This window comes from Microcaecilia unicolor, chromosome 9 (assembly GCF_901765095.1).
Source record: "Microcaecilia unicolor chromosome 9, aMicUni1.1, whole genome shotgun sequence".
NCBI lineage: Eukaryota > Metazoa > Chordata > Amphibia > Gymnophiona > Siphonopidae > Microcaecilia > Microcaecilia unicolor.
In genome coordinates, this window is record NC_044039.1 from 211362439 (window position 1) to 211374901 (window position 12463).

Consider the following 12463-nt stretch of genomic DNA (forward strand, 5'->3'; position numbering starts at 1 on the left):
GGCCCTTGCACTTAAGCGGATTTCACTGTATATATAAAAGTACTCATAGGATCCCTCTTTTCATGTACTTTTATATGTGTATATGGCAGCAAATTTTGCATAACCCTCTTTCTAAACGTGTTGGTTTTGCCACTAGAAAGTCTTGTAAAATTGCCCCACACAGGGATAATTTCTAATCATTTCCATGAGAAAAGGGAGTACATTATCCATAGAAATGGCCTGTTACAAAATTATCCACTCAACATACAGGTAAAAGTGCACATGTATCTGAGAAGAGGCGTTCCTGAGGATTTGTGTGTAAGCACATGTGACCAAAACTAGGATCTTCGATTTCTTCTGAAACCAAATCTGCGACCGATATGGCCACTCGGTTTAGGTGGAAACCGAAGCCAAATACAAAACTGCACCCTCGCAGCTCCCCGTCCCAAGGCCCCCTCCCCCTCGCTCTTGCCCAATACGGTTCCATTCTCAAGATGGCTGCCTGGACGGACCTCCCGTGGCAGTCATGCGAGACTGCTGCTGAAAGTTCTGGCAGCCATTTTCAGAGCCGGGCGTGCGCAAGAGCAAGTGGGGACAAAAAGGTAGGCCCAGGAAAGGGCTGCCACTGAGGGTGGGGGGCGGGCTCAGGATGGAGGCAATGCTGCTTGGGGGGAGGCTTGGGAGAGGGGAGTTGCCGCCCGCGGACCTGTCTTCTGCTAAGGGGGGCTGAGATTAATCATGAGGGGGGGAGAGAGTTTTGGTTTCAGCCAAAAATGCATTGGCATTTTCAAACCAAACCCGAATTTTGGGCTGATGTCAGTGCTAAATCCAAACCAGAAACCCAAATTTTATATTTTCAAAAGCGTGGTTGTATATTTTCCTAAAAAGAAAATAAAAAACCAAGTAGTTTAAGTGGGAACATTTGTCAACTTGGAAATTTTGTTGCATAAATTTTGTTTGCTTTAAAATTTATGCAAGAAGTTACAAAATTACCTTTGAAGAGCAGATAGAAACAAACTTTGATTCTTTCATGACCTGACATAGTGTGCATTAGGTTTACTCAGAATGTTCAAATATCAAGTGCATACTTCTTTTTTTTTTTTAGGGTCAAAGTTTAAAAAATATCTTGGCCATTCAGCTCATGTGACTAATATCAGATGGTCACATGATCATCAGTGGGTTATTTCCATTGGTGGAGCTGATCATTCTGTCTTTCAATGGAAGTTTATTCCTGACAGAAAACTTAAGGAAGCTCTTCATATAGCACCACAAGGTGAGCATTTTTTGTGTGTACAATGACAACTAATTAAGAAGCAGATAGTATTTGAGAATGAGTTGTACAGTAATTAAAACAAAACACCTGAGAGTATAATTCAGTAGATGGCATTGTCATGCCTAGAGAGGCATAGGAATGAAGGAGGGTCCAGGTAAAAGAGTTGTTGGTGCAGAAACAACTTCTTAAACAAAAAGCTCAACCAAATCATTAGAAGTTGGGTTAACCCTGCAGGGTCCAAGACAATACTTCACTGAGAAAACCATGATTCAGTGGCTCCAATAAAACAAGTACCACTGTGCAGCACCAAGATGCCAGCGTTTATTCCAGAAAACTCAGAAACAAAGTAAAAATGAAAATAAATGCCATTGACAGGATAGCAGGAGCTTGGGAACATCGAAACCAGATTATGTTAAAGTATTCTTGTCCCCCACAGTTTCCAGGGCAAGTTTGCCCTCATTCATGGCAAAAGCCCTGCAAAAAATCACCGAGGTCCCAGGCTTTGAAACTTTTCAGCCAGGCTTAGGGGTAAAACTGTCCAAATGTTTGCAGGAAAAATAAAAACAAATCCAGTCTCCCTTTCTTACTTAGGACCAGGGGCGTATCTGAGGTTCGGCGGTAGGAGGGGCAGGGGCTAGAGTGGGGGGGCACATTATAACCCCCCCCCCCACCGCCGCCCCCCATCGTCGTCGTCGTCGTCAACCCTCCCCCCTACCGCCATTAACCCTCCCCCGCCTACCGCCAACCCTTTCCCCGCCTACCGCCGTCACCTACCCCGAGGTCCGCTTCCGGTTTTTTAAACTATTACTTCAGCTGGCGGGGGACCCCAACCCCCGCCAGCCCAGCCGAGGTCTTCTTTAACTTCTTCATCCTCGTGCTGTTAAAGCTGCATGATGCATCCTTCCAGTTGGACGGAGTTTGACGTCGCAGCACGTTGACGGTAGGCGGGGAAAGGGTTGGCGGTAGGCGGGGGAGTGTTAACGGCAGTAGGGGGGTCCAGGGCGAAATCTGCGGGGGCCCAGGCCCCTGTGGCCCCATGCAGATACGCCCCTGCTTAGGACAATAATATTTCTAACTCGGGTTTCCACATTACAGGCAGCTCTTCAGTCCAAGCAGTTCTCATTTTCCTCTCAAGCAGCTCCAGAGTAACAATACACCACAGTAGCAGTGCAAACAGCACAGCCAAAGCTGAAGCACCCCTCCCCTTCCTCATATGGTTTACATATGCTGTGTTTGCCCACCAAATAACCACCTTAGCAGGGTGCAGGAAGTTTAGTAGTCCTTTATATAACCAAAAAGTACCTTGTTCAAGATGTGTATATTTCATCAACAGAATCCCTCTCTTGCTCAGGTCTAGGCTGCGAAGAGGGGAACCATTCTATTCATGGCTGCCAAGAGGGAGGGGCAGGGTGGACAAGATCCCCCCGGACCCAGCGCAGGATCAAGAGAGAGAAAACTCCGGTGCCGAGCCCCCCCTTAGAGGCTGGGGAGGAGCAGACACATGGCTTCAGAGCCTCTGGTTTGGCTGGCAGGGGTCCCCAAGCACCTCAGGTAGAAGCCTTCCAATGCTGTTCTCTGCCGTATTGCCTGCCCTGTGGCTGTTTTCTCCTCATGTCGCACATGCTTTGAGCATATGCGACCTAAGGGGAAAAGCAGCCACAGGGCAGGCAATGTGGCGGAGAACAGCGCTAGAGAAAGGCAGGGATTGGGGACCCCGCCAGCCAAGGTATGTGGACTTGCGGCGGGGGCAAGGAGGTGGGGCAAAATGTCCCCCCCCCCCCACACACACACACACACTTTGGGCTCCACCCCCCAAATGTTTGTGGTCTGGCTATGCGGCAGTCTGGGGGGGGGGGGGCAGCAATGGCAGTCCTGAAATGGAACTGAGCTTCTCCCCTTCCTCTCCCTCTCCCAAGGACAAACAAACCTCTTCCTCTGTTCTTTGGGAAGAGGATATGCTAGCTTGGGAAGCCGTTTCTTGGACAGGGAGAGATCTAGACTGTTTCTCACCATCCCTGTCACAATATAGATGGTGCAATCGTGGCAGGGTTATGTGTGAGAAGAGCAGAGACTGAATGCGGTTCCTTATTTGCATAAGGTAGTGGTGGTTGTCCCTGTTAGTCTACTTTAAAGTTAATAAATAGGAAAAAAAACAGAACAAGAAAAAGAAAATAAGATGATACCATTTTTATTGGACTAAGTTAATTTATTTTTTTACTTTCTTTTGAAGGCCAGAACTTTCTTCCTCCGGTCAGGAAGATGGATCTGACTTTTGAAAGATAGTCAAAAATATATTGTTACCTCAATAAAAAAGTATCACCTTCTTTTCTTTTCTTTCATTCTATTATTATATATTACCTTCATATACATGTCAGTAGAGGCTGAAGCTTACTTGGGGGTCCTTTTACTAAGGCTCACTAATGGGATTAGCGCGCGCTAAATGCCACGCAGCCCACAGGAATATAATAGGCTGCTTGGCAGTTAGTATGTGCTGGGGGACCTTTTACTATGCTGCAGGAAAAAGGGCCCTGCGGTAGCGGCAGGGGCCATTTTCCCCTTGTGCCAGAGCCTTTTTTACTGCAGCAGGTTAAAAGCTCTCCAAAAAAAGTCATGCAGTAAGAAAACCCTTACGGTGTGGCCATGTGGCGGGGAGCACTTATTGGCTCCCATTGAGGTGGCAGTAAGGGCTCCTGCGGTAACCTGTTGGTAACCGGGCAGATTATCGCCGGGTTAGCACCGTGCTACAGAAAATAAATTTTCTGAAGTGCCAGAAATGGCGCACACTCCAGCTGGAACTACTGCGTTGGGTGAGCAGTAGTTCCGATTTAGCATTCGGTAAGCCCACATTGGGCTTACCGCCACTTTGTAAAAGACCCCCTAAATCCATTAGCGCACCTTAGTAAAAGGACCCCTTAGACTTATAATAATTAGGTCTGCCTGTGCATCTGGGCACATTTGTGTTGAAAAGCAGGGCGAAAAAGTGTGGCCATATAGAAACATGACGGCAGCTAAGAGTCAAATGGCCCATCCACAGCAACCACTATCTCCTCCTTTCCTTAAGAGATCTTGCGTCTGTCCCACACTTCCGTAGATTCAGACACAATCCTCGTCTCCACCACCTCCAGCACTCAATAGTGGGACCAGCCTTGTATGTGGAAATCAATGTACCATTTCAATAATGGGAAAAATGTATTCACGTGCTCATTCTACGGCTTTTCTTTTCCTATAAGACCCTGAACTGCCTCGTGATGCAATTTTCTGGACTGCTGAGATACAAAATTTTCTGCTTCTACATAGTAACATAATAGTGGACAGCAGACAAAACAAATGTCCCATGCAGCTTGACCAGTTATTCCTGTCCTCACTTCCAGCAGCATATGAAGATTCTCTTTTCATTTCTCTCAATTTCAGAAAGTTTGGTTGACTCTAATAGTGATGAATCTGATTCGGATCAGTCTGATGTTCCAGAGCTGGACTCTGAAATTGAGCAAGAATCACAGATCACATACCGTCGACAGGTAATTTTTTTTTAAGTTAAATGGATGTAGTTATTTTATCTCTTAGACTGTCTTATATGAGCAATATGGGGGTTATTTTATAAACTTATCAATAACTAATTTGCCTACAGAGATGGTCTCCCCCTTTTGTGTAAAAGGCTCTTATCACAGGTTTCAATAAACCTCTGAAACCAACTGCAGCCTAGTGGAGAAAAAATCTTTGCAGCCAAAAAAACCAGAGAAAAATATTCAAATAATAATGCGTCTGGTTAATGTCAACACAATACTGATAAAGATTTAATATATAAAAAGATATACTACATGTGCACGGAGAAAAAATCTTTCACTTAGCTTCTCCACCCGGGTGGTAACCACAACAATCAGCTTCCGCAAAATATCCAACCGAGACTAGCTCCAATGAAATTACGCCTTTACGGTATTTTGTAAGCCACATTGAGCCTGCTAATGGGTGGGAAAATGTGAGATACAAATATTACAAATAAATACATATATCCAACCAGGACCAGCTCCAATGACGTAATTTCATTGGAGCTAGTCCCGGTTGGATATTTTACGGAAGCTGATTACTGTGGTTACCACCCAGGTGGAGAAACTAAGTGAAAGATTTACAGGCAGTCAGAAGAGAGGAAGATATGAAGTTCTACTGAAGCTAGATTGCCTGGGAGAGGTTAAGAAGAGTAGACTGGGGGGCAGAAGTTGAGAATCTAAACTGTTCTGGCCTGAGGAAGGCTGAAGGTTACAGGATAGTCAGTAGCAGAAGGTGTCGAGCTTCCAGTTCCAAGTCAGTGATATTTGCTATGAAGTCTGTGAAGAAGGTGTCTTCACCTAGAAAAGGGAACAGGACTGCACTGAAAGGGGTGAAGATTAGTCCTGAACCAAGGGTAGCCTGTTTTGTTGTGCAGATTTTTTTTTATTGCTGAACTGTTTATAGATGTGGATTTTTGTTTGCTATAAAAAAAAAAAGTGGCCAGAAGTACCCCTATCAAGCCTATTTGTGGGTACGAGTGTAGTCATCATGTTTTACATCTTATTTCGTAAAGGTTTACAAAGAAGATCTACCTCAGTTGAAAGAGCAATGCAAAGAGAAACAGAAAAGCACTGCTACCAAAAGGAAGGACCGTGCTCCGGTCAACAGTATAAGGTTACACTTCGTCCATGGGTACGTACCGCTGCTGTATCTCCTTTGTCTAGGTTCAATTACTGAGCATTCTGTGCAAACACAGCAGTTGCAATAAAAGGGCAGTTCTATAAATTAGGCCAGGTTTTCAGGATATCCACAGTGAATATTCATGGAAGAGATTTGCATGCAGTAGAGGCAGTGCATGCAAATCTCTCTCATGAATATTCATTGTGGAGATCTTGAAAACCTGACTGGCTAGAGTGCCTCCAGGACCAGGTTTGGGAACCACATTTATATGCCATTATGCACAGAAATGTTTTGAATACTAGCATATACATACATATGTGCATATTTAAATTCATATAGAGTAGTATATGCCTAAGCATATATGCTCAATTTACATAGCACATATTTGCAAAAGGGGCATACTTTTGGGGAAAGCATGGACGGGGCCTCCCACTTACTTGCATAACTTACTGAATACTGTAAGTTACGCACATCCCTGCTATATTTAGGCATCACAGCTCTATGGCTAAAAGTGTGGGCACCTAAATGTGGTTACGTTAAAGAACAGGATCGCACGTAAGTGGAAGCACCCAGGTATAGAATTGCCCGCTAAGAATATACCGAAACCTCGTGACTTTAGCTCTGAACTCAGACAGAGAGCGGAGCAGTCCTTCCTTTTCTTCTTATGGTGTTTAAAGTTACCAGTGGCAATGTAACTTAAAAATTGTGGGATGGGATGCCCAGTTTACCCGCTCTTTTACTTTTTACCTTCTCAAAGAAGCTGGAACAACCCACAGACACCGGTGAATTCTGAACATTTGCTGTCTGTGAGGTAAAGGAGATTGGAAAGACTTCCAGTTCTGTAGGGATTCTTAGACTACATTTGATTGTGTAACTTCCACTCAGACGGTTCTTCCCTGGAGTCTCTCACATGCTGGAAGAGTCCCTGGAACAGGTTTTCTCTTTGGGCCATAGGCACAGTGTCAGCTGCACTGAGCAGATGGGCCTTTTCTGTGTAGAGTTATACGTTTGAAAACCAAAGTTGATATATACAGTCTTTTGCTTCCACTTTACCTTATATCCTGTGAATGAACTACAGATACGTCAGGGATAGACTTATTGACTGTGCTACCTTGTCAGGGTAGAGATTTCATGAACCACAGATTCTTCACTTCATAGTGAAGACCAGTACCATCTCTATGCTGGTGACTCCCAAATCTACCTCTCTACCCCCGAAATCTCAACCAGCATCCAGACCAATGTTTCAGCCTGCCTACCGTATATTGCTGCCTGGATGTCTCAACGTCATCTGAAACTTAACATGGCCAAAACCGAGCTTCTCATCTTTCCCCCTAAACCTACCTCTCCTCTCCCCCTTTTCTCTATTTCTGTGGCTGGCACTCTCATTCTCCCTGTCTCATCAACTCGTAACCTTGGGGTCATCTTTGACTCCTCTCTCTCCTTCTCTGCTCACATACATCTGCACTGAGCTTTCATCTTGTTCCTAAATACATTTTAAAGTTTGTTTACTTCTTTTTAGGCTTTTATACTGCCTGATTTAATTACAGGTAATTCTGGTACAGTCATGACCAAAATGACATTCCCAGCCACCTAGGGGATTTCAGGGGCATAGCCAGCCTTTCAATTTTGGGGGGGGGGGCCCAGAAGTGGAATGGGGGGGCAACACATTCCCTGCTTACCCCCAACCCCACATGCACTAAAAATACCTTTGCTGGCGGGGATGGTAAAGCCCCGTCAGCCAAAGAAATTCAGGGTCCAAGCCACTCGTTTGCTTCTTGTACTGCAGCTGTAATCAGAAACCGGTGGCGTACCTCCAGCCATCGACTCCAGGACTCTCCACGTGTGCTCAGTTCTTGTGCGAACTGAGCATGCACAAGGAGAAGTCCCAGCATCAGTGGCTGGAGGCATCCACCGGCTTCTGATTACAGCAGCAGTACAAGAAGGAGATGGCTTGGACTCCGAATTTCTTTGGCTGACGGGGTTTTGGCTTCCTCGCCAACCATTTAATAAGGTGTTGCAGGTTTGGAGGAGGCCTGAGCCCAAGGAGAGGGTGGTCCAGCCCCACCCCCCACCATGGCTATGCATAGGACATGTTTCAGTATATATAAAGAGGGGTGGATTAGCAGAAGTTTGAAACTTGTGAGCAGTAGCAGCAGTTGTCAAGGCTTCAATCCTGTGTCTGTTAAGAAACCTGCCATACTTCATAACTGATATTTAACCCATCCCCTTTCCTTTGTAACTGCATCATATTAGGGTCACAAGTTTCTTCAGTGGTTCCCACGAGAGCCATATTTTAAATCTGGCATCTGAAGTAGGCTTCTACAATGGAGTACACCCAAGTTACGAGATAAGATGGCACAGAATGATTTTCTAATATTCTTTTGTACTGCAATTCCATTTTAATAATTTATTCTAAACTGTTCTTTTCTCATATCCCCAATGCTAAATTCGGAATCCTGTGGTTTGTATGCGACATGAACAAAGCATTCAGAAAGTCAATTTTCTTTTGCTTTTTTTCTTTTTCTTAAGAAGCTTAAGGGGTTTTGCCTTGCAGTTAAAATGTCATTCTTTGTGCAAATCCCTGTTGTTGATATCTGGCAGGTTTTGCCATTTGAAGGTCAAGCTAGTCCTCATTCTGCAAGAGCCTTGCCTCCCAAGAGAAAAGCGTAAGAAACTGAGCAGTCACACTGTGCGAATACTCACAAGAGATTTCTGTTTTCATTTTTTCATAAATGAGAGTAAACAATAGTACGAGGATCACTGTAAAGGACTCCAAAATATGAGGTCACCAAACAGATAAAGAGGAATCCAATAAGACCTATATGGAAATATAATGTTTGATTTCTTACAGAATATTTCCAAAAAATTTTTCAAAAAAGCAAGTTTATCAATAGAAATCAAACAAAATAAAACATGGAAAAGAAAATAAGATGATACCTTTTTTATTGGACATAACTTAATACATTTCTTGATTAGCTTTCAAAGGTTGCCTTCTTCGTCAGATCGGAAATAAGCAAATGTGGTAGCAGATAGTAAATATAAGAGAAACATCAAAGCATTACTTTGACAGTCTGACAGAGTGGGAGGGTGGGGGTATGCATGGGGACATCAAAGCATTTCATTGATATTCTAACAGGATGGGTGTTGGTAGGTGAGAGGAGGGTGATAAACAGAGAAATACAACTTTATGGTTTATAATGGGCTAGAAAACCCAGATCCTTATTAATTCCTGTCTGTTGGGTGTCAAAATATTCAATCATTCTTACTTCAAAGGTCTTACGTTCCTGTATTGTTTTAAAATTACCTTTCAGTATTCTTACTGTGAAATCACTGGTGCAGTGTTCTGGTCTTGTAAAGTGTTGGCCCACAGGGGTGGGGGCTTGACTGGCACCAGCTATTTTCATGTGATGTCTGTGCAGATTGAATCTTGTCTTAAGCATCTGGCCTGTTTCTCCAATATAGCATCCTTCGTTACATTTTTTTACACTGAATGATATATACCACATTGGAAGATGAGCATGTAAAAGATTCCTTTATGTTGAATATTTTTTCTTTGTGAATGACTGTGTGGGCCTGTGAAATGTTTTGACATAGCTTGCAGCTGGATATGTTACAGGGAAACGTGCCCTTTTCTTTTTCAGTCTGTGTTGGGAGTTTACTTCTGATCAGCTTGTGTTTTAAGTTTGGTGGCTGTCGGAAGGCCAGCACTGGTGGGAATGGGAATATCTCTTTCAGTAATTCATCTTCCTGGAGTAGGGGCTGTAGGTCTCTTATGATTTTCCTCAGTTTCTCCAGCTCTGGGTTGTATGTCACTACAAGGGGAATTCTGTCTGTGGCTTTTTTTTCTTTGTATTGTAGCAGATTTTCCCTGGGTGTTTTGAGGGAGGAGGCAGTATTCTTGGAGATTATTTTGGGATTGTAGCCTTTCTGTTTGAAGGATGCAGTCAGGGTTTCAAGGTGTCTGTCTCTGTCCTCTGGGTCCGAGCATATACAGTGGTATCTTGTGGCTTGGCTGTAAATAATGGATCTTTTTGTATGTGAAGGGTGGAAGCTGGAGTTGTGGAGGTAGCTGCATCTGTCTGTGGGTTTCTTGTATATAGATGTTTGTATACAGCCATCACTGATTGAGACTGTGGTGTCCAAATAATTGACTTTTTCTGGGGAGTAGTCAATTTTGAATCTGATTGTAGGATGGTGTGTATTGAAGGAATAGTAAAATTGTTTCAGAGTTTCTTCCCCCTCCGTCCAAATCATAAAAATGTCATCGATGTACCGGTAGTATTTTAGAGGTTTGATCTGGTATGTATTCAGAAATGTCTCTTCCAGCTCAGCCATAAAAAGGTTGGCATATTGGGGTGCTGTCCTGGTGCTCATCGCCGTGCCCATTATTTTGTAGATAATAACCCCTGTGGGCCAACACTTTACAAGACCAGAACACTGCACCAGTGATTTCACAGTAAGAATACTGAAAGATAATTTTAAAACAATACAGGAACGTAAGACCTTTGAAGTAAGAATGATTGAATATTTTGACACCCAACAGACAGGACTTAATAAGGATCTGGGTTTTCTAGCCCATTATAAACCATAAAGTTGTATATTTATTTCTCTGTTTATCACCCTCCTCTCACCTACCAACACCCATCCTGTTAGAATATCAATGAAATGCTTTGATGTCCCCATGCATACCCCCACCCTCCCACTCTGTCAGACTGTCAAAGTAACGCTTTGATGTTTCTCTTATATATACCATCTGCTACCATATTTGCTTATTTCCGATCTGAGGAAGAAGGGCAACCTTCGAAAGCTAATCAAGAAATGTATTAAGTTATGTCCAATAAAAAAAGGTATCATCTTATTTTCTTTTCCATGTTTTATTTTTTGATTTCTATTGATAACCTTTAAGAGTGGACTAACATGGCTACCACACCTCTCTATCAAAAAAGCAAGGAAAAGACCTCAAAACGCCCGACCACGTACATTAAAATTTCAGCGGCTTTAACTGGGGGCGTGGTGTTCATCACTGGTCATAAAAACCTTGCTTAGAACAATTACTTCCATTTTTCAATTTTATTTTCAAAAGTAATTTTATTCTTTTTTATTCTTTAACCAAAAATGTTTTTATATTTTCTCAATGCTAACTTCAAATTTTGTTTGATTTGAAGAACCTTTACTAATTCTTTATGAGATACTATGAAGCAGCTATTTTCACATATAAAGTAAGGTCGAGCACTTTTCTGTTGCCCACACATATAAAGTAAGGTTGAGCACTTATCTGTTGCCTACACATATAAAATGACAATTATTTTTCAGTCACGCATATCAGACATGAAATTATTGCGATAGCCGGGCGGTAACTCCATTTTGGCGCGTGTTGGGTGCATGTAGACACTTGCACAGCTTAGTAAAAGGGCCCCGTAATGAATTATAGTATCAAAACTGAAAATTCATGGGTCAGTATTCAAAGGGACTTACAGGTTTAGCAGCAGTCGCTAACCTCTGGATTCTATATAGTGTGCCTTGCTTTCCTCGCAGAAATCAAAACGTATTCTATAACAGTGCGCATAACTTAATTGGTTAATTAGCTAATCAGTGCTGTTAATTGGATGGTAACAAGCGTATTCTTTAACGTGGTGCACCTAAATTCTTAGTTGCTTAGTTGAAAAGGAGGTGTGGCCATGGGCAAGGTGTGGGCTTTTCTACATTTTATGTACATTATTATAGAAAACATCTGCTGTGTGCCTAATTTAGGCAGCAGGATTTATGGCAAGTAAAAGATGGCCTAATGAGTAAAATCTCTATAGATTGCCTAAAGTTAAGCGCCAGGATGATGTGCACTAAGCGCAAATTCTGTTACAGTTAATTAATTTATAGTCCACCAATACCGGTAAGACAGTTCATAGTGCGTTACAACCAAGAGACTAGAACCAAATACGTCTAGGAAATACAAATAAATCCATTATAACAATCACATAATTAAATTTTACAAAATAGGAACCTAATTCTGGTTATAATCCTTATGATCTAGTTCCTCATCACATATTTATTAAATAGAAGTGTCTTCAGTCCTTTTCTAAATTGACTATAAGTAATCAAATGCTTCAAACCAATAAAAGAGAATTCTATAAATTAGCAGCTTGATAAGCAAATAAACTAGTAAATAACTTTTTTGATGTTATTCGTCTGGGACTAAGAAAGGAGAAAAGAAGATGAGCCTCGTGTACAGTAGAATTGACCCACACAAGAATATTTAACTAAAGAAAGTATATATCGAGGAATCAAACTTTGAACTATTTTAAACAATAAACTTCCCATCTTAAATAATACCCTCTACTGAGGATCAGGGATTGTGCAACTAATCTAAACAGCAAATTTGCCTTTATAGATTGCTAGCATAAGTCAAGAGTTGGGCGCCTAATTTTAGATGCGAGTACTTAAACCATCTCAAAGGCTGGAATAAATACCATGCCAAATTCTAGGCAATTGGTACATAACTGCTGGTATTCTATAAGCTACACACGTTAGTGCTAGGCACACCCCCTGACC

At 42.5% G+C, this 12463-nt stretch overlaps 1 protein-coding gene across 1 annotated transcript in view; it reads left to right on the forward strand.

Moving 5' to 3' along the window:
* The window catches only part of EML5 (EMAP like 5), a 388000-nt gene that overhangs the window by 174363 nt on the left and 201174 nt on the right, over nucleotides 1-12463 (forward strand). The window contains exons 12-14 of the mRNA XM_030214976.1: nucleotides 1085-1252; nucleotides 4664-4770; nucleotides 5811-5929. Coding sequence (XP_030070836.1) covers nucleotides 1085-1252; nucleotides 4664-4770; nucleotides 5811-5929 — 394 coding nt within the window. The remainder of the gene's footprint in view (nucleotides 1-1084; nucleotides 1253-4663; nucleotides 4771-5810; nucleotides 5930-12463) is intronic.